This window comes from Lynx rufus, unplaced genomic scaffold (assembly GCF_022079265.1).
Source record: "Lynx rufus isolate CCGP_SWC_20201006 ecotype Redwood Valley unplaced genomic scaffold, mLynRuf1.p SCAF_1, whole genome shotgun sequence".
In the NCBI taxonomy this organism is placed as follows: domain Eukaryota; kingdom Metazoa; phylum Chordata; class Mammalia; order Carnivora; family Felidae; genus Lynx; species Lynx rufus.
This window is the reverse complement of record NW_025814823.1, coordinates 156,660,453-156,680,022: the sequence shown is the minus strand read 5'-3', so window position 1 is coordinate 156,680,022 and position 19,570 is coordinate 156,660,453. Positions and strand designations below refer to the sequence as shown.

Sequence of the window (19,570 nt, the reverse complement as noted above, 5' to 3'; positions counted from 1 at the left end):
GTGTTTGTTACACCCTACAATTTTCCTCCTTATGACAAATAACACAACAGAGAGACAAAGAAAAACAGTGACCATCTTTGAGAGAAAATGACCAATAAAAACCAAGAGAACTTGGGGTGCCTGGCTGGTCAACTGGAAGAGCATTCAACTCTTGATCTTGAGATCATGAGTTCAAGACCCATGTTGGATGCAGAGATTACTTAAATAAAAAAAAAAAAATTAAACAAAACCAAGAGTACTAATTACACACCTTTCCCAGAGTCCCTATATGCAAGGAACTAGTTTCACAAATATTTCCTCCTGCTAATCTAAATTTATAAAAGGAAAAAGAGGACTGTCACTATTCTTGCTTCCACTGGATGCTGCAGGCAGAGATCTGGGAAACTGACATGATAAGAATTCTTACTTTCTGTGGCTTTCTGAAAATGGTCCCAGGATCTCTCAGCTGCAGCAGCCACAGAATGTCCACCATCCAGACACTAAAACTACTCTCTCTCTGTGGCCACTTGTAGGGGAGGAAAATTTTTTCCTCCACCCTTCTAGGTTCTTTTGGCTGGTGTCTTAATTAAATTGACATAAGACTAACAGAAGAAAAACAAATTTAATTCCTTTCATGCAGGACCACACACAGACAGGAGAGGTTCAAAGACACTTGGCAATTGAGGCAATTGGGAAAAGCAAATGTATGGTAACAAAATGTCTGTCATACTATGCAGAGACAATGGGACACATACAGGAAACAGAACAAACAGACCCTGCCAAGTTAGCCCCAGCTTACCACATCTGGCCCATACTCTTTGTATACAAGGCCTAGTCTAGGAAGAAAGTTACTTAAATTATTTTAGGCAGTTAAGGGGGAGATAAAACTCTTCCTAAAGTCTGTTGGTCTTCAACTGTCTTTAGCTCAAAATAACCCACATGCCAAGGTGGCACATTTTGGGGTGGCATATTCTGTTCTCCCTTACTACAAACTCTGGAAAAAGTCAATAAAATCAGCAAGATAAACATAACAGGTTAAAATGCATTTTAAAAATTGAACAGAATGACAAACTAAATATCAATATGAAGTATAAAACTTGACCTCTGTACACAGGGGCTGAGTTCCTTTGGGCTGAAAAGACTCCAGACACCCAACAAGAGTCCTATCCTGATCAAATGCCTTAACAAAAGGCTCAGGGCTGGTATTCCTGCAGTTCTTGATTGTCTGAATTTTGACTGCAGGAGGGGGGCATAGCAGGGTGAAGAGGGAGAAAGAATGAACTAAGTGGGTGGGGAATTCCTCCAGGGAACATTTGGCAATGTTTGGTTGTCATAACTAGTGTGGGAAGTGCTACTGGCATTCAGTGGCCAAAGGACACAGCTACTACTGAAAGCCCTACAATTCACAGTTCATAGGACAGTCTCCAACAACAAAGAATGATCCAGCCCCAAATATAAACAGTGTCCAGGCTAACCTAGAAATTCTGCCTTGCCTAAAGACCTAAACTTCTTGCCTTGAGGCACACACTGCCATATAGGCAAAGGGCTCCGGTCAGATGTTAAGTAGATCCACCTAGCCCCACACATACAGGAGACTGCTCAATTCAAATAAACCTTTCCAAAATAGCCTCCACTGAGATACAATTATAAGAACTGGAAATGAGAAAGGAGTTATTTACAACCTTTTGTTACAACTGACTACTTACAACCTACTGCACTGTAAATACTGAAACTGTGCAAGCAGTAAGAATGATCATCAAAAGATTTTAATCAACTTGCCATATGACATTTTATAAATTTAAGGTGTACAGCCTGTCACTTTGAAACTTTTATATACTGTAACGTGATTGCCACTGAAGTAGCATTTATTATATAACATCATTATACTACAATATTATTATCTGTGTTCATCGTATTGTATATTAGATAGATCTCTATGGCTTATTTACTACTCGCTTCAAGTTTGTAGCCTTAAACACAATCAACTTTATCCCCTCACTCCCCATCCTATAGTAACCACCACTGTGATATGGAAAACAAAGGCAAAAGAAGCATAGAAGAAAAAAATATTAAATTTCCTTTGCAGCCCACTGACAAGTACTTAAGACAGGCAGAGGGACCTTCCTACATGAACTCAAATGCCTCAATGTTAGTACTTTGCTAGATGCAAAAGGCAACCTTAGCCTGACATTATGATATTAGCCCAACCTCCAGGATCCTGTAAGTTTTCTTTAACATACGAAAATCCCTTTGAAAACTTCCTTTACTCCCTGCCAACCCCCCTGCCCCCCATCCCAAGCTATAGGTTAGCAATTATCCTCCAAACATATGGCCCCCTGATACACATCTGAAGAGTCTCATGACTAAGGTTTTACTAGAGGTTAGTAAATGACCTTATTCTTAAACAGCAGCTAGCCCCTCAAGGTCCCAAAAACCTTGCTTCCAAATTCCTTAGAGACTTACACTATCCCTAAGCCCCTCCCAACTTAATAGTGTATCATCAGTCACTCCTCACAATCCCAGTGTAGCTTTTTCTGCCCATGATTCCTGTCGCTGTGCTTTTGCACCAAAGACATCCCAAGAACTCTTTCTTGACCGTTTGATTCCAGAACCCAATGTATGTCACATCAATTTTACTGGGTTTGCTTTTTGTTTTTTGCAGGTTTGACTTTTTAAGATTCCATATGTAAGTGACTTCATACAGTACTTGTCTCTCTCATTTAGTGTAACGTGCTCAAGGTCCATCCATGTTGTTGTGAATAGAATATCCTCCCTTCTCATGGCTGAATAAGAGTCCATGGTATATGTATACCACATCTTTTGTATCCATTCATCCAACGATGGGCATTTGGGTTTTTCCATATCTTGGCTATTGTGAATAATGCTGTGACAAACATGGGTGTGCATAAACCTCATCAAAATCCTGTTTTCATTTCCTTTGGATATGTACCCAGAAGTGGTACTGCTGAATTGCACGGTGGATCAATTTTTAATTTGTTGAGGAACTTCCATGTTATTTTCCATAGTATTCGGACTACTTTACATTCCCATTAATAGTGTATACGGGCTCCCTTTTTAACACATCCATGTGAACCACTGTCTTGTCTTCTTGATGATAGCCATTTCAACTGGTGTGAGGTGATATCTCACTGTCATTTTGATTTGTACCTCCTTGATGATTAGTGCTACTGAGCATCTTTTCATGTGCCTGTTAGGCATTTTGATTCCTCTTTGGACAAATTTAGTTCTTCCTCCCAATTTTTAACAGACTGTCTGCTCTCAAGTTTTGTTAGCTCTTTATATACTTTGAATATTAACCCCTTATGTGATATATGATTTGCAAAAATTTTCTATTCTGAAAGAATTCTTTTGAATATTAAATCTCTAGTTATACATTAAAAAAAAAGCCTATCATCACAGTGTTTATTACAACCAACTGATCTCTTAACATATCACCTCTAAGCAGAGGCAAAAACAAAGTAGAAATAACTTGCACTGTATTGTTCAAAGGAGATGATCCAATTGAAGTTATTCACCCAGAAAGAGCATTTGATAGGCTTTTTAAAAAGTGTTTATCAAGTCATGCCACTCCCTTGTTAAAAAAACTTTTTTTTTTTAAACGTTTATTTTTCAGAGAGAGAGAGACAGAGTGCAAGCAGGGGAGGGGCAGAGAGAGAGAGGCGGACACAGAATCTGAGGCAGGCTCCAGGCTCTGAGCTGTCAGCATAGAGCCCAACTGGGGGCTCCAACCCACAAAACGTGAGATCATGACCTGAGCCAAAGTCAGATGCTTAACTGACTGGGCGACTCAGGCACCCCTAAAAGAGCTTCTAACTCATCAGCATGGCTTAGGAGTTCCTCTGCAAACTCTCTTACAATTTCTTTGCCTTTATTCTGGCTACTCTTCTTGCATCTTGCCATCGGCTAGCTACCTTAAGATTTCAAACAGGCCCTGCTTCTTCCTATCTCAGTTTTGGTAAATGTTGTGTCTTCTTTTTTTTTTTTTTTTTTTTTTTTAACGTTTATTTATTTTTGGGACAGAGAGAGACAGAGCATGAACAGGGGAGGGGCAGAGAGAGAGGGAGACACAGAATCGGAAACAGGCTCCAGGCTCTGAGCCATCAGCCCAGAGCCTGACGCGGGGCTCGAACTCACGGACCGCAAGATCGTGACCTGGCTGAAGTCGGACGCTTAACCGACTGCGCCACCCAGGCGCCCCAATGTTGTGTCTTCTAATGGAAACATGTTTCCCTGTCTGCCCAACTCCTACTTTTCCTTCAGGTTCTGTTTTACACGATTACCTGATATGAAGTATAAGTTCACCCATCTCAACACCTAGTTTTTCTTGTTTGAAGCACTCAGCATTTTTAAATGATATATTTACATTAATCTAATTATAGTCTGTTTCTCTCACCAAAAACTCCAAAAAATCAAGGGCCACGTTTTGTTACCCACCCCTTCACTAGACACAGTATTTATTTCGGTGCTTAGTAGAGCAGCAATAAAAATATGTTGAATAAATAAAGTGAATAGAAACATTCTGATGAGATAATTAGTAAAATTATGAAAACATGTTTATGAAAGAGGTCTGAAAAATGGAGAGGAATTAAAAAATAAAAGAGTTTGGAAACATTATTTATCAGGAAAAAATAATGAAGTAGTCTGCGAAGGGTAAAGGGAGTTTTACTAAATTTCTCTAAAGATGTAAAAAATATTATAGTACATTTTGATGACATGTTTTCTTCCCACTAAAAGCAGGAGAAAAAATAAGTTTAAGTTAGAAGTTAAGAAACAATATCTTGCTATTTTTATAAATAAAGTTTTACTGAAACATCACCATGTCCATTTATGTTCTGTGTATGGCTGCTCTTCGTACAACTGCAGAGCTGAGGAGCTGGGATAGACTACGAGCCTGTAGAGCCAACAATGCTTACTATGTGATATCATACACAAAAAAAAGTTTGCCAACCCCTGGTTTAAGCCAATATACTAGAAATTTCAATAAGCATAAAAAATAATTTCAGATCACCTGATCTTAAAATATAGAAAGGGATATGAGAAAACTCTTTCTGTTCAAAGTGTTTAGAAATAAAAGAGAAGGACATCAATGTGGGTTAACGGACATGAGATCTGAAGGAAAGAAGAAAGGATTTTACTTATCTACTGAAATATCTTCTACCTTAATCTTCTACAGAACAAAAACGAACAACGGTTTTACTAAACTGAAATTAATAGATTTGAATCTGAGTAGCATCATAATATGATTTGTATTTTTGCACTAAGAAAAACAAAAATGTAGTTGGCCATGAGAAAGATGGACCATTATCTTCAATTAAATGTTATGTAACAAACTATAACATCTTTACTAGTGACTTAGGAAAAGCAAAAAGTACCTGATGAAAAATGCAAAGAAATTTTAAAAAAGGGAGTACCCAGAGATAAAGAAGTCGTTCTTCATCAAAATACTGACATACTGACAAAAAGGACATTATTAAAACACCTGGTCCACTTGTAGGGATAAAAGTTATTATGCTATTAAAGTCCATAATAAACACTTTAATTTTGTATATTAACTATAGAAAAGCTACTTACTGTTCTCTTAAACTGTTCACTTGATTTCTGTCTCTTGACAATAGTAACAAATCAAGTCATACTAACAACAAAAATTTAGGAAGATATTAATTTGAACCATTTTAGATATGTCTTTTTTAAAACTGCCCACCTGTAGCTGAATTAGAAGTCCAAAGGACCAATTATGTGTGTTTTGAGAAGAGTTTAAAAAAAAAAAAAAGGGTTAAGCCTACTTTTCAAACATGGATATAGTTTAAATCTCAACTAGAGTTTTAAATACTAGTGATCAAACATATCAGGGGGAAGCAAAGTAATCGCTCAGTTTGTCAAAAAGATCGTAATGGTAACATTAAAATCTAGCTTTAGCTTAAGTCAGTCATAGGCTCAAACTTGTTGGGTTTAAATTTGTCATGTGAAAGGAAGAAATAGCAGTGGATAACAATACCTTGCTTTAAAGTACAGTGCAAATCAGCATATGAGTGAAGAAAGCATTGAACCTGACTTAGAACATATAATGAAACCCTATTAATACAGGCTCATATTTTCTGCATTTGGCTAAACTATGAGACAAATTGTATTACCTTCAAGGTAACCAACACATACTGGAAACAAGACATTTAACTATACTGATGGCCTCTAAAGCCACTGCAAATCCTGTCCTGGGTCCCCCAACTCAAAGAAGTTTCATTATGGAATACAAGCAGGGGAATCCTTTTAGCTAAATGTTCAGTTCTCATGCTAGCAAATAAGGACAGAAATTTGCTATTTCTAAAACAACAAGAACATCAACGACAGCAACAAAAGAACTACCCAGTAGGAATGGAGTGAAATAAATAAGAAAGGATTTTAGAGGAATATTGAATTTGAGCTAAGGAATGTTAAAAAGTCAAACAACAAAGGCTAGCTACTCCACAAAAGTAACAGTAATCACCCCTCAGCTCAAAGAAAAAGGAAAAGAAGATAAAATGCTTGAGATAAAAATCTTCTAAGTTCAGTAGTATAAAAGAGACCTCCGTTTGAAGAGGGCATCATCGAATAAATCCTGAACTCCAGTTTTAGTCCTGGATTCCTATTCTAGAATCTTTCTTCAAAGTATTAAAGTAATATTAAAGCATATTCAAGAACTTTGTCTTTTACATAAAACCTAGATGTACTGAAACACATGTATAACAAAAAAGAATACTTGGCAGTCTAAAATTTTTGCAGTATATAAAAAATTATCTTTTATATTTGAGGGCCACAAAAACTCACTTATTTTAAAATACATTCATTCTAGGAAGTTAGGATACAAGTGAGAAAGAAAGAAATGACAAGATTCATAGTTCCCTAACCTAACTTTGAAGTTCAGGAATGTGGCACAAAAACAGACACATAGACCAATGGAATAGAATAGAAACCCCAGAACTAGACCCACAAACGTATGGCCAACTCATCTTTGACAAAGCAGGAAAGAACATCCAATGGAAAAAAGACAGTCTCTTTAACAAATGGTGCTGGGAGAACTGGACAGCAACATGCAGAAGGTTGAAACTAGACCACTTTCTCACACCATTCACAAAAATAAACTCAAAATGGATAAAGGACCTAAATGTGAGACAGGAAACCATCAAAACCTTAGAGGAGAAAGCAGGAAAAGACCTCTCTGACCTCAGCCGTAGCAATCTCTTACTCGACACATCCCCAAAGGCAAGGGAATTAAAAGCAAAAGTGAATTACTGGGACTTTATGAAGATAAAAAGCTTCTGTACAGCAAAGGAAACAACCAACAAAACTAAAAGGCAACCAACGGAATGGGAAAATATATTTGCAAATGACCTATCGGACAAAGGGCTAGTATCCAAAATCTATAAAGAGCTCACCAAACTCCACACCCGAAAAACAAATAACCCAGTGAAGAAATGGGCAGAAAACATGAATAGACACTTCTCTAAAGAAGACATCCGGATGGCCAACAGGCACATGAAAAGATGTTCAGCGTCGCTCCTCATCAGGGAAATACAAATCAAAACCACACTCAGATATCACCTCACGCCAGTCAGAGTGGCCAAAATGAACAAATCAGGAGACTATAGATGCTGGCGAGGATGTGGAGAAACGGGAACCCTCTTGCACTGTTGGTGGGAATGCAAATTGGTGCAGCCGCTCTGGAAAGCAGTGTGGAGGTTCCTCAGAAAATTAAAAATAGACCTACCCTATGACCCAGCAATAGCACTGCTAGGAATTTATCCAAGGGATACAGGAGTGCTGATGCATAGGGGCACTTGTACCCCAATGTTTATAGCAGCACTCTCAACAATAGCCAAATTATGGAAAGAGCCTAAATGTCCATCAACTGATGAATGGATAAAGAAATTGTGGTTTATATACACAATGGAATACTACGTGGCAATGAGAAAAAATGAAATATGGCCTTTTGTAGCAACGTGGATGGAACTGGAGAGTGTGATGCTAAGTGAAATAAGCCATACAGAGAAAGGCAGATACCATATGGTTTCACTCTTATGTGGATCCTGAGAAACTTAACACGAACCCATGGGGGAGGGGAAGGAAAAAAAAAAAAAAGAGGTTAGAGTGGGAGAGAGCCAAAGCATAAGAGATTGTTAAAAACTGAGAACAAACTGAGGGTTGATGGGGGGTGGGAGGGAGGAGAGGGTGGGTGATGGGTATTGAGGAGGGCACCTTTTGGGATGAGCACTGGGTGTTGTATGGAAACCAATTTGACAATAAATTTCATATATTAAAAAAAAAAAAAAAAAAAGAAGTTCAGGAATGGGGCCCTCAGGTCTTTTGGAAGTCTCCCCCACTCTGGAGACCAAGAGTTAGGTAGAACCGTTCATAAAGTGGGCATGTGAAAATGAGTTATTTTAGAGGAAAATTTAAAACTAGAATGGATGACTGGGGGAGGAGAAAGAGTGAGAAAATTATACATATGAATTACTTCTTTTTGCTTCATCCAGGCTCATTTGCTACACCACCAGACTCAATTGAAAATAGTAGCAGCTTTTTATAATAAGAAAAATCATATAGCAACAGGTACATGGGGGCAAAAGTTTTAAACAGTGATAGTGAATTAATAAGATAAACAAGTTAATGCAAGTGGTTTTATAAAGTAAGTATTCTGAGTCAGTGAATTTCATTTTACTACTGTTAAGTATTTACATAGGAAGAGACCTGGGAACTGTTCATATAGCACATATAAGATGAAGGATAATGCTTTCTACTCAACCTCAATGATTGTAAGTATTAAAAGGACTGAAAATTGTTCTTACCATGTAAGATTCTGAAACTCCATACATAAAAAAGTTAATCCGCTACTTCAATGAAAAGACAATAAACTGATTTAAATTTGTCTAGTTAATAATTTTTTGAAATTAAAAAAAATTTGGTCAAATATTTACTTGCATAGGGTAGTTTACTTATAATTTTTAATTATATGATTAAGGAAAATATTAATAATATTGCATATAAATAAATATTTCCAGGTACTATTTTCTACATTACCATCTAATATTCTGTTTTTGTGAAGTCATCAAAATAATATTTTGAAAAATAAATAATGTGGTGGGGGTGAAGGCTCATGTAACATTTAGAGGAAAATAAGAGTATAAAATGATATATACAAGTTCAAGAGTATAAAAATACTTAGATATTACTAGAAAGAAATAGATAAAAAAGTTAAATGTTTATCTGCGTGGGAACATTCATGATGAAGAATTTTTACCTTCTTTATACTGTTTCTATGTTATGCATGCCTGTGTGTGTGTAACTATTTTAAGAAAGCTTCATATGAATGTACGTTAAAGATTACAGACTGCCTAAAGGAAAATCACATAATAGGTCTAAGAAAAACAACACAGAACACTCACCATCACATGAAAGGGAAACATAACTTCCTAAGTCATCAGACATGTGCCGCATCACATTTTTACCCCTCTTCAGACCAAGGAAGATCCAATAATCTATTGCTGCTCCAAGAATTCCTGTGAGTAAGTAGGCTAGTTCATGTTTGAAGACCTAACATTAAGATGGGACAAATATTAGTAATGTATATTAAAATAGGTGTTTTTTTTTATTAGTGTTTATTTCAAATACTTGTTGAGGCAAACTTAGCTATTTAAAATTAGAGTACACTAACACTAAAAGGTGTTCCTGAGAACCGCAGCAAGCTAATTCCCTCTCTCCATTTTCTGCCTCTCCTTCCTCCCCCTATCCATATCTAAATCTTTATATCCATATGACAAAACCGCTAATAAAACAAAACCTCCAGTACTTATATACAGACAGCTTAGAATAAACTTTTAAAATATCATTATTCAACAGTGTCAAGTGCTTTACTATGGCAGTAATTCCATTAAAACATGGAGGAGATATCTGGCTTCTGTGGATTTCTGTTAAGAGGAATACAGAGATATTAAAAAAAAAAATAGACTTAGCCATCCCTGTTTATACATAATATTAAACTTTCCATTTCTCCATATGGCATATTCCAGAAAAAGACTTAAAAAACACAATGAATAAGAACTTTAGCAAACAAGATTGTTGTAAAGAAACAGATTGGTTAAAGTTCTAATTATTAAATTGTATCAAGTTACATTACCTAATTTAGAGATGTATAGGGATCAATTCTTAAAGATGAATATTGTTCTATATTATCACTTCTAAATATTAAATTCCTATAAAAAATAAAGCAAGCATACAAACTTTAATTACAGTAAGTATGCTTTACCCTAATTCATAAAATATGAAGGCAAAGAGGTATAAAAATATTTTTAAACGCTTTTGATTTAAAAATTAACACATTTCCACAATGACATTAAAACTAGTTGAAATTCCTTTACTTTCGGTATTTGTTCTTTAGGTGGGTTGGATGTGTGAAAAAAAATGCCAAATTAACAGCTGGGTACAAAACATGTGAAAAGATTTTAATAAATAAATGTTATAGTATCCAAATAGATGGTAAGTGCTATGTTCCGCAACTATACTAAACCTAATATGGGGTTAAGGGCAGAGAAATCATGAACCATCAGAGGCTACTGGATTTCTTTCTCCTGCCTTCAGCAGACAAGGTTCCTACAGTATAAAATATTTCATAAGAGTACCATCATTCCTTATTATAAGAAGCTATTACTAACTTCAAAACTAAAGTTCTAGTTCTGGTTTGTTGTGCAAGCAGCACATACACCAGGCCTGCCAAAAGAGTGTTTACTGAGGAAAAGCCCAGAGTCAGGGTGCTTAGGTAGGTGTGCAAGTTCCCTGTGGCTCTATCACGCTGTATGGCCATACTGCATTAAGGCAGGGCTGGACATTAGAATGTGAGAGAGAGACTATGAAGAATAGGGCCGAGGAGATTTTAAGCTGCATGGTTAGGGAAGCACTACCCTTCCTGTAATATCATCAGGAGCCTCAACACAGAACCTTGACCACAGCTTGATGCTGCCAGGTCAGGATTCATGACTGGGCATCAGCACCACCCTCTCGCCCACCCTGATTAGAGGGCTGTGTTTAAGTCTTGCAGTTGCAGCTGTGTGACCCGGGCAGCTAGCAGTAGGACTGGCTGTATCAGCAGGCGGGAAAGTACCAACTCCTCCCCTAGTACCCTGGTAGGGTCCGAGCCATAAGCTGACCACAACTCACTCCCTTAGGCATTGAGTCTTAGCTAGTCTTCAAAGTAGTTTGCAGGAAGCCAACTCTTGACTTTGTAAAGCCAACATGGAGATAATCACTCTGAGCAAGTTTTATTTCTCAGGGTTCAACTTATCAAGAGAACATAAAACAGGACAGTGAGAATCTACATTTGAACTAAAAGTTGATCATATCAAGATCCATGCTGCAGAATGTTCCTTGCAACAAAATGTTTATCTGAATGTCAGCAATGACACTACTTAGGAAACTATCAAGAGATTGGCAAATTTTGATTTCGCAAAATATTCTCCATCCCAAGAGTAGAATAAATCAGGATCACTTCAGATCCCTAGTCATAAGGCTCTGAATAGGGAAAAAGGAGGTTAGCCCACAGAGCTAAGTCTCATGTAAAACCACAATCCAGCACTCCATCAATTAAAAAAAGACCCCACAAAATCAACCAGTTGGGACCTTTCTCTTTCCTTACACAAATGTATGTACACATGTACTTGGTACCACAAATTAATTTTGATAGTGCCTATTATCCAATTTACCTTGATACTACTGTTATTAAATAGAGACAGGTACTACTGGCAAGGAATTACTGTAGCTTCTTTGCCACGGTAAGAAAGATCTTGTTAAAATTATTCTTACCTGTGTGACATTAGCTAAGCATCCATACTACCACATATTCATTATAGTAAATTTTTATACAAAAAGACACTTTCAAATCAGGGTTTTGGACCCTTTCACGTTATATTCTTATCTATGCCACTCACCGTCACCACAGGGCCAAGATATTGCGCTATGGACTGTACTCACTGTGACTTTAACAGTGTATAAATAATGCTACCAATTCTAACAGAGTGAATATATATGATTTAGAAGGAGATTAGTGAGAATATGGCAAATACATCATCAAGGGAGACAAGCTTTCCTGGAATATTGAAATGTTTGCTAAAGCTGAAAGAACAGAAAACCCTGAGAATTAACAAACAAATGAAAGATAGAAATGATCTGCACATGACATATATTTATCTTAGAATCCCCTTTCTAATGTGTTAAAGTCTATTATCAGACATTTTGTCAATACAGTTCTCTAGTGTCTCTATTGACTGCCAGTACAAGTAATCTCCATTGAATCAATCAATTTGGTGATCTTCCAAAAACCGACTAGTGTATCATGTAAAACAAACTACAATCTTGGCCTTCCGACTCCCAGGTTAGGGCTTTACATAATATCCCATGGCAATAGAGGACACATGGCTCCTCTAGTACCTCTGTCAGAAAGATGCAAACATAATACACATAATGTGCCTCTTCCTTTTTAAAACACTGGCATCTGAAGCAAGAGAAAGTATGTTGCAATGGAGACTTGGCCCCTAGTCAAGACTTTGCCCTAACAAGCTGTGACACCTTGAAGAAGTTCCTTAAACTCTTTAGCCTCAATTTCCTTATTTTTAAATACAAAGTAGCTTCCATTTCTACCTATAATAGTAGGGTTATCATTAAATAGCACTTAAAGACATCACAAAGAAAAGCAGGACTAACCACCAAGCTTAGCAAAATTTATACCTCCCTCCTAACCTTGACACAGCTCACCTCTGCTCTTTGCCAAGGAAAGCCCAAAGCTTTCTCAGATTAATGACAATGAAATTCACTGCCATTGTGTCACTCTGCAACACTTGCTGATTGACATTATGACAAAACAATATTAGCATAAACTGAGGACTTCTGTTTAGCTAATGACTTAAATTGAATGCTTCAACTCAGCAAATCAAGAAACAAATGCTTTATAGTACAGAAAATGATGTCTGTGAACATGCATGGAATTCTTGAAATTGGAAACTGCCAAAAAGATTTAATTAGTTCAAGAATGAATTCTAGCAGATAAGGTAACACATACACACAAAAACCAGTTTATATGAATTTACACAATTCAAATGTTAAATAAAATATTAATCTGTCAAGTTTAAAGTTTCATCTGTCAAGTTCTAATATTATAACCGATGCTACAACTGCAATGCTTCACAAAATGTTTAATTTATTTAAAAATCTGAACAAAAATCTTTAAGTTAAATACGGGTAAATCTGTTATTATTTACATCAGCATTTCCTGAGTAAATTTCTACCTTTGACAGTACTTTTGTAAAACTGTGAAAATGTCAGTGTTATTATTATTTTCAGTTATAAATGAGTAATTTAATCTATATAACCCAAATGGATAAAAAAGAAATGCTCCATAATAAGAAAATATTTTCTATCCCTAATGATTCTATGATCTAAAAAGTACATAAAAAGACAGACAGTAATTAATAAGAATGTTACCAGTTTTTTTTTTAATTTTTTTTAACATTTATTTATTTTTGAGACAGAGAGAGAGAGAGCATGAATAGGGGAGGGTCAGAGAGAGAGGGAGACACAGAATCCGAAACAGGCTCCAGGCTCTGAGCTGTCAGCCCAGAGCCCGACGCAGGGCTCGAACCCACGGACCGTGAGATCATGACCTGAGCAAAGTCGGACGCTTAACCGACTGAGCCACCCAGGCGCCCCAGAATGTTATCAGTTTTATCTTAAAAGTATTACAGAAGTATTAAACTCAACTGCCGATGAAGTATCATTTTATGTTGACTAACTTACACACATGTATATAACCCTTTTTTTTTTTTTTAACCCTGTTTTTTTAAATAAGACTACTCACTTGGTTATTGCCACATAATACAACTCCTTGGTCACAGAGACAAGCAATACTCGGAAATAATTCTCCCTTTTTAATGCCAAATTAAAGAAAGTTTGGGGCCTTTAAAAGAATTTTCTTTTTTTAAAGCCTCAGGTACCACCTAAACAGAATTCTGAAAGACCAGTAAGGGCTTCCGTTTCTGATAATAGAGGCCTAAGTAATTCAAATATATGCTGTTAAAGAAGAAAACTAAAAATGTTGAATAAAATAAGTAAAACATCTTCTGGAAACCGATTAAGAAATTGCTAAGCCAAGATCTAGGAGAAGGTAAAAAGCCAAATGAGGCACTCAAAGCTAGATGACTTTACCCTAAGGACACTTGTTGAATCCAGAGAAAGAGCTGAGATATAAAACTGCGGTTTTTGGAGCCCAGAGGAAAAGGAGTATAAAAGCCATAGCCCAAGGCCTAATAAAAACTGTTTGTATTTGTAGCCCTGTACTTCACTTGGGATTACCCAGGAACCCTCAAACCTGGCAACAGAAATTCTCTCCAGAGGAAGATATTCTGTCTTTGTCATGTTATTGTTTTTACAAATAATTTTTCAAATGTGATTTATTTATTTATTTATTTATTTTTAATTTTTTTTTTTTTCAACGTTTATTTATTTTTGGGACAGAGAGAGACAGAGCATGAACGGGGGAGGGGCAGAGAGAGAGGGAGACACAGAATCGGAAACAGGCTCCAGGCTCTGAGCCATCAGCCCAGAGCCCGACGCGAGCTCGAACTCACGGACCGCGAGATCGTGACCTGGCTGAAGTCGGACGCTTAACCGACTGCGCCACCCAGGTGCCCCTCAAATGTGATTTATGGCATATAGTAAATGATAACTAGCTCATAAGAGAATATATAAAACACAAGAGAAGTTAACAGGAGAAAACAGGTAGACTTACGAAGCCTTCAGATATGCAACAGTCAGTCAAAGACTATAAATTTATTACTGCCACGTTGAAAAACGAAAGAAAACCTTGAATATTTTGTAGGCAACCAGAAACCATAAAAACACGTCATAGTAATTAGGAAGTAAAAACGTCTAAAATTGGCAAACATACAAAACGTAAAAATACAATAGTCATGTTTAACAACATATTAGACACTACTGAAAAGAGACTAGTGAATTAAAAATTAAATGAAAAGACACTACCTAGAATGCTTCACAATATGAAAGTCCTGAAAATCTAGATGACAAGGAAAAAGCACAGAAGACACATGGAGAAAGTATAGTAAGTTTAATTGGAACTAAAAAAAGTAGAGCAGAAAAAGTCAATCAGAGGAAATATGAGAAGAGAAACTATGTAAGAATTTTCCTGGAGAAAGAATAGACTTATGGCCATTTGACACCAGAATTCTCCACCTAAAACACTATGCATCATCTACACAAACAAATGGTTAAAATAAAAAAAAAAGAAAGAAAGAAAAAAGGAACAAATTTACAAAGTAGATTCAGAAGTATTAATTAAGGCAATTATTAAATTTGACTTAAAAGTGACAGAGAGGAATTTAACACAATGGGGAAAATATACTGTTTACTCTGATCTTACATGGACTCGAAAAGTAAAGTTCAGTTAACTTCACATGCCAGAAATACAGGGCTCATTTTTTTAACTATAATTTACATTAGAAATTAACAAAAAAGCACAAACAAACATATCCATTAATCATAACAAAAATATATCCATTTAGAAGTTTTAAAGCATATTGAAATGCTTCTTGAATCAAAGAATTCATAACTGACAATAAAAAACATTGGGGAAAAAAAAACACTAACAGCACACTGAAGTATTAAAACCTGTGAATAAATCTCAATCTGTAGTCAAAGGCAATTTATTTTGAGTATATTAGAAATAAGGACTAAAAAGAAAATAGATCCAAATATTCAAGATATAAAAGGAAAGAACTAAAAAAATTATGAACAGCTGAGAGACTCTTAATGACAGAGAACAGAGGGAGGTGGTGGGGCATGGGCTAGTTGGGTGATGGGTATTAAGGAGGGCACTTGTGATGAGCACTGGGTGTTATATGTAAGTGATGAATCACTGAATTCTACTGCTTAAACCAATATTGCACTGTATGTTCACTAACTATAATTTAAATAACAGTCTGAAAAAAATTATAAGCAGAAATCAATGATATTAACACACAAAAAGCAGACAATTAAGTCCCAAAGGCAGATTATTCTCAAGAGAAGAAAGGTGATAAATGGTTATTATGCATCCAAAACATGGCACAGTATGTTGCAATGCACCTTACATATTTCAGTGCATTTAATTTTCCCAACTACCCTTCAGATAGGTAATACACTAAAATCACCGTACTTTAAATTTCTAATGACAAGCAAGATCTACTTATGAAGAAATAACTAACAACCACAAAGGTAGTTTTAAAAACAAGTAAAACTTTCTATTTGTACACACAAAAAATTGTATGGACTCAGTTTTTAAAATCATAGGTTCCGTAAGAATTGAAATTGTACAAACGTAAAAAATCTAGAGTAAGTGAATTCAGATATCTTAGCAGTAATGATCAAAAAACTGTCCCTAGCTACTACACCCAGATGTAAGATGATGAAGAAACCAACTTCTAAGGATCTTTTACAATAAAACCTAAATGAACAGAAAACAATGATACATTTGGAGAGATTTTACTTTTATTCAAACTGTTCAAAGAATAAAGACAAAAGATGTGTAACTCAAAGATGTGCTTTTTCATAGGTCATTATTCATTTGTAAATCAATTCTACTTACATCATTAGACTTGCATTTTTCCTTGTGAGAATATATGGTCCACTCCAAAAGCATATTTAGTGGTTTGGTCAAAAGCCCAGAGGCCTCATTTCCTGACCAAAAGATTTCAAGAAGAATTGCTTTTCCTGTTATTTTCAGACTCTGAGAATCTGACCAGTCATACAACCTAATGAAAATATGAATCAAAGTATATTTTTATGCCAACTTGATCACTATAGTCATTAGGCATAATATCTTTTGCCATAACACAAAACGATCTAGTGATTTCTAAATATAGAAAGGGTGTAATATATAAAGATTTTAACAAAATTATAATAAAGAGCACAATATGAAAAATGATTATAATTCAATATAATGATCAAAAAACACAAATAGTAATCTAACTGCATGTCTTAGAACATACACAAAACTTATCATGGATATTACAGATTCAATGTTAAAAAACCCAGTAGAACTTCCACTTAGGTATTCCATTACTTAAGAATTAAAAAATACATAAACCCTGAAAAATATATGAAATTTTACCTATCCAAATGTCTAAATTAGTGAAAAACAAAAATGTGAACTGAAGCCACATAAAGAACATAAAAAACTTTACTGAAAGACTATGTCTACAACCATGTTTTAAAACAAAACAAATCTACTTTAAACTAGAAAACAAGGTGACTTTTTAGATGTACATAAATTAGAAAAATAATACATAAAACAATATAAATATAGAAAAAATTTTCTTTATGATTAAACTTACTTTTGGCTCAGATGTCGCACTTCACTTTCCACTAAATTAAAGAAAAATTTGAGCAGGGTCAGGTGGAGCACCTTACTGCCAATAATATTTTTCGAAATTTGATGACAAAAACTTTCATTGTAAAGACAAGACCTGAAGAACATGAACCCAATAATTTGTAACATACAAGCAATTTAATGAATATTCTGTGGACAAAGTATTTCTTTGAGAGAATTATTAGAAATGTAATGAAATTTGCTTCAACAAACTATAAAACTAATCAACAATATTTCATTAGTATGTTTTCTTCCTTTAAAAATTAAACCATGTCAAATATCTCATGACATTTAATTTTTAGTAATACAGATCTCATTTCTGTTTGTAAACGACTGTAATATTTAATAGCCAAATGGTACTCTATTCTTTATTTCATTGATAAAGACCAAAAAATTATGTATTTCATTAAACACTTTCAATTCAGATGATAAGCTATAGTCTCTTAGAATACTTTCTATAGTCCTCTTCTTACTCAAGATTATTTGTTGTTATTATCTAGTAAAATTAAGGTCATTTAAGGCTATTTTTTAAGAGTTTAAAAAATTTAATATTGGGGCACCTGGGTCATTCTGTCGGCTAAGCATCTGACTCAAGATTTCGGCTCAGGTCATGATTTGGTTTGTGGGATAGAGCCTCCTGCCTCCTGTTGGGCTCTGTGCTGACAGCACAGAGTCTGTTTGTGATTCTTTCTCTCCCTCTCTCTCTGCGCCCCCCCCCCCCAGCCCCCGTACTTGGGTGTGAGTGTGTTCTCTCTTAAAATAAATAAATATGCATTTTTAAAAATTTAATATTTTCTTTTCATCTACTATAGCCGTACTGTCCAACAGAACTTTCGGTGATGATGGGATATGTCCTGCTGAACATGTGAAATGTGCAACTGAAGACTTGAATTTTAATCTTAAATTTATTTATTTATTTATTTTAATTTTTTTAACGTTTATTTATTATTGAGAGAGAGAGAGAGAGAGAGAGAAAGAGCATGAGCAGGGGAGGGGCAGAGAGAGGGGGAGACACAGAATCCGAAGCAGGCTCCAGGCTCCGAGCTGTCAGCACAGAGCCCGACACGGGGCTCGAACCCACAAACTGCGAGATCATGACCTGAGCCGAAGTCAGTTGTCAACCAACAGAGCCACCCAGGCGCCCCTAATCTTAAAATTAAATATGGTCACATATGACTATTGGCTACTGGGTTGGACACCAAAGTTGTATAGTTTTTTTTTTTTTAAAGAGGGTGTGCAATTACTCAGAAGTCTAGGACTAAGAAATCCTACGTAACAATACTTATAATAATGTTCCAAATTTATTATCAATTATATAAACAATGTACTTGTAATTTTCTACCTGTCTCCACCTTTCCCATCTTCTTTTTGAATACCACATTGTCAGGTTAGGAGGGTCATGAATGACTGTTAAAATTTAATTTAACAATACTGAAATCTCTTCTAGAAGATGTTCTATGCCTATATAATTAGTCTATCTGAAAAGTGCCAGAGCTGGACACCATAGGATCTTTCATTTAAAAAAAAAAATTAAAAAAAAAATTAAAAAAACCCCAAAAACATATTTTAGGGAATATTTCAAATATATTTAAAAGTAGACTAATATTATCCAGCTCATCTATATGCCTACCACTTCCCTAAACACCTTCTTTCTGACTCCCAATGAACCCAATTGTTTTGAAATGAAATCTGGGTATTTGTTTATTAAAAAGTCTACTTGTAATTCCACCTCCTATTGTATCAATTAATTGATCTGAACATTTATTAAGCATTTATTACATTCCAGATATTGTATAAGACTAAGGATAGAGATGTTTAAAACTGAGCATTTAAGTGAAGAGATGGGAAAACATTATGCAAATGGAAGCAAAAAGAAAGCTGGGGTAGCAATACTTACACCAGACAAAACAGACTTTAAAACAAAGACTGTAACAAGAGACAAAGGACACTACATAACCAGAAGGGAATAATCCAAGAAGAAGATATAACAATTTTAAGTATTTATGCACCCAACATGGGAGCATGAAAATAAATAAAGCAACTATTAACAGACATAAAGGAAGAAATCGATAGTAATACAATAGCAGTAGGGGACTTTTAACACCCCGTTACATCACTGGATAGATCAGACAG

The 19,570-nt window shown here is 35.5% G+C and overlaps 1 protein-coding gene across 4 annotated transcripts in view; it reads right to left on the bottom strand.

Annotated features, from left to right (window-relative positions):
- SLF1 (SMC5-SMC6 complex localization factor 1) overlaps positions 1–19,570 on the bottom strand; it is an 83,521-nt gene that overhangs the window by 17,952 nt on the left and 45,999 nt on the right. For all 4 annotated transcript variants that reach the window (XM_047089048.1, XM_047089060.1, XM_047089052.1 and 1 more), the window contains exons 13-15: positions 17,403–17,534; positions 16,655–16,820; positions 9,417–9,564 (exon numbers count right to left, since the gene is read on the bottom strand). In XM_047089048.1, coding sequence (XP_046945004.1) covers positions 9,417–9,564; positions 16,655–16,820; positions 17,403–17,534 — 446 coding nt within the window. The remainder of the gene's footprint in view (positions 1–9,416; positions 9,565–16,654; positions 16,821–17,402; positions 17,535–19,570) is intronic.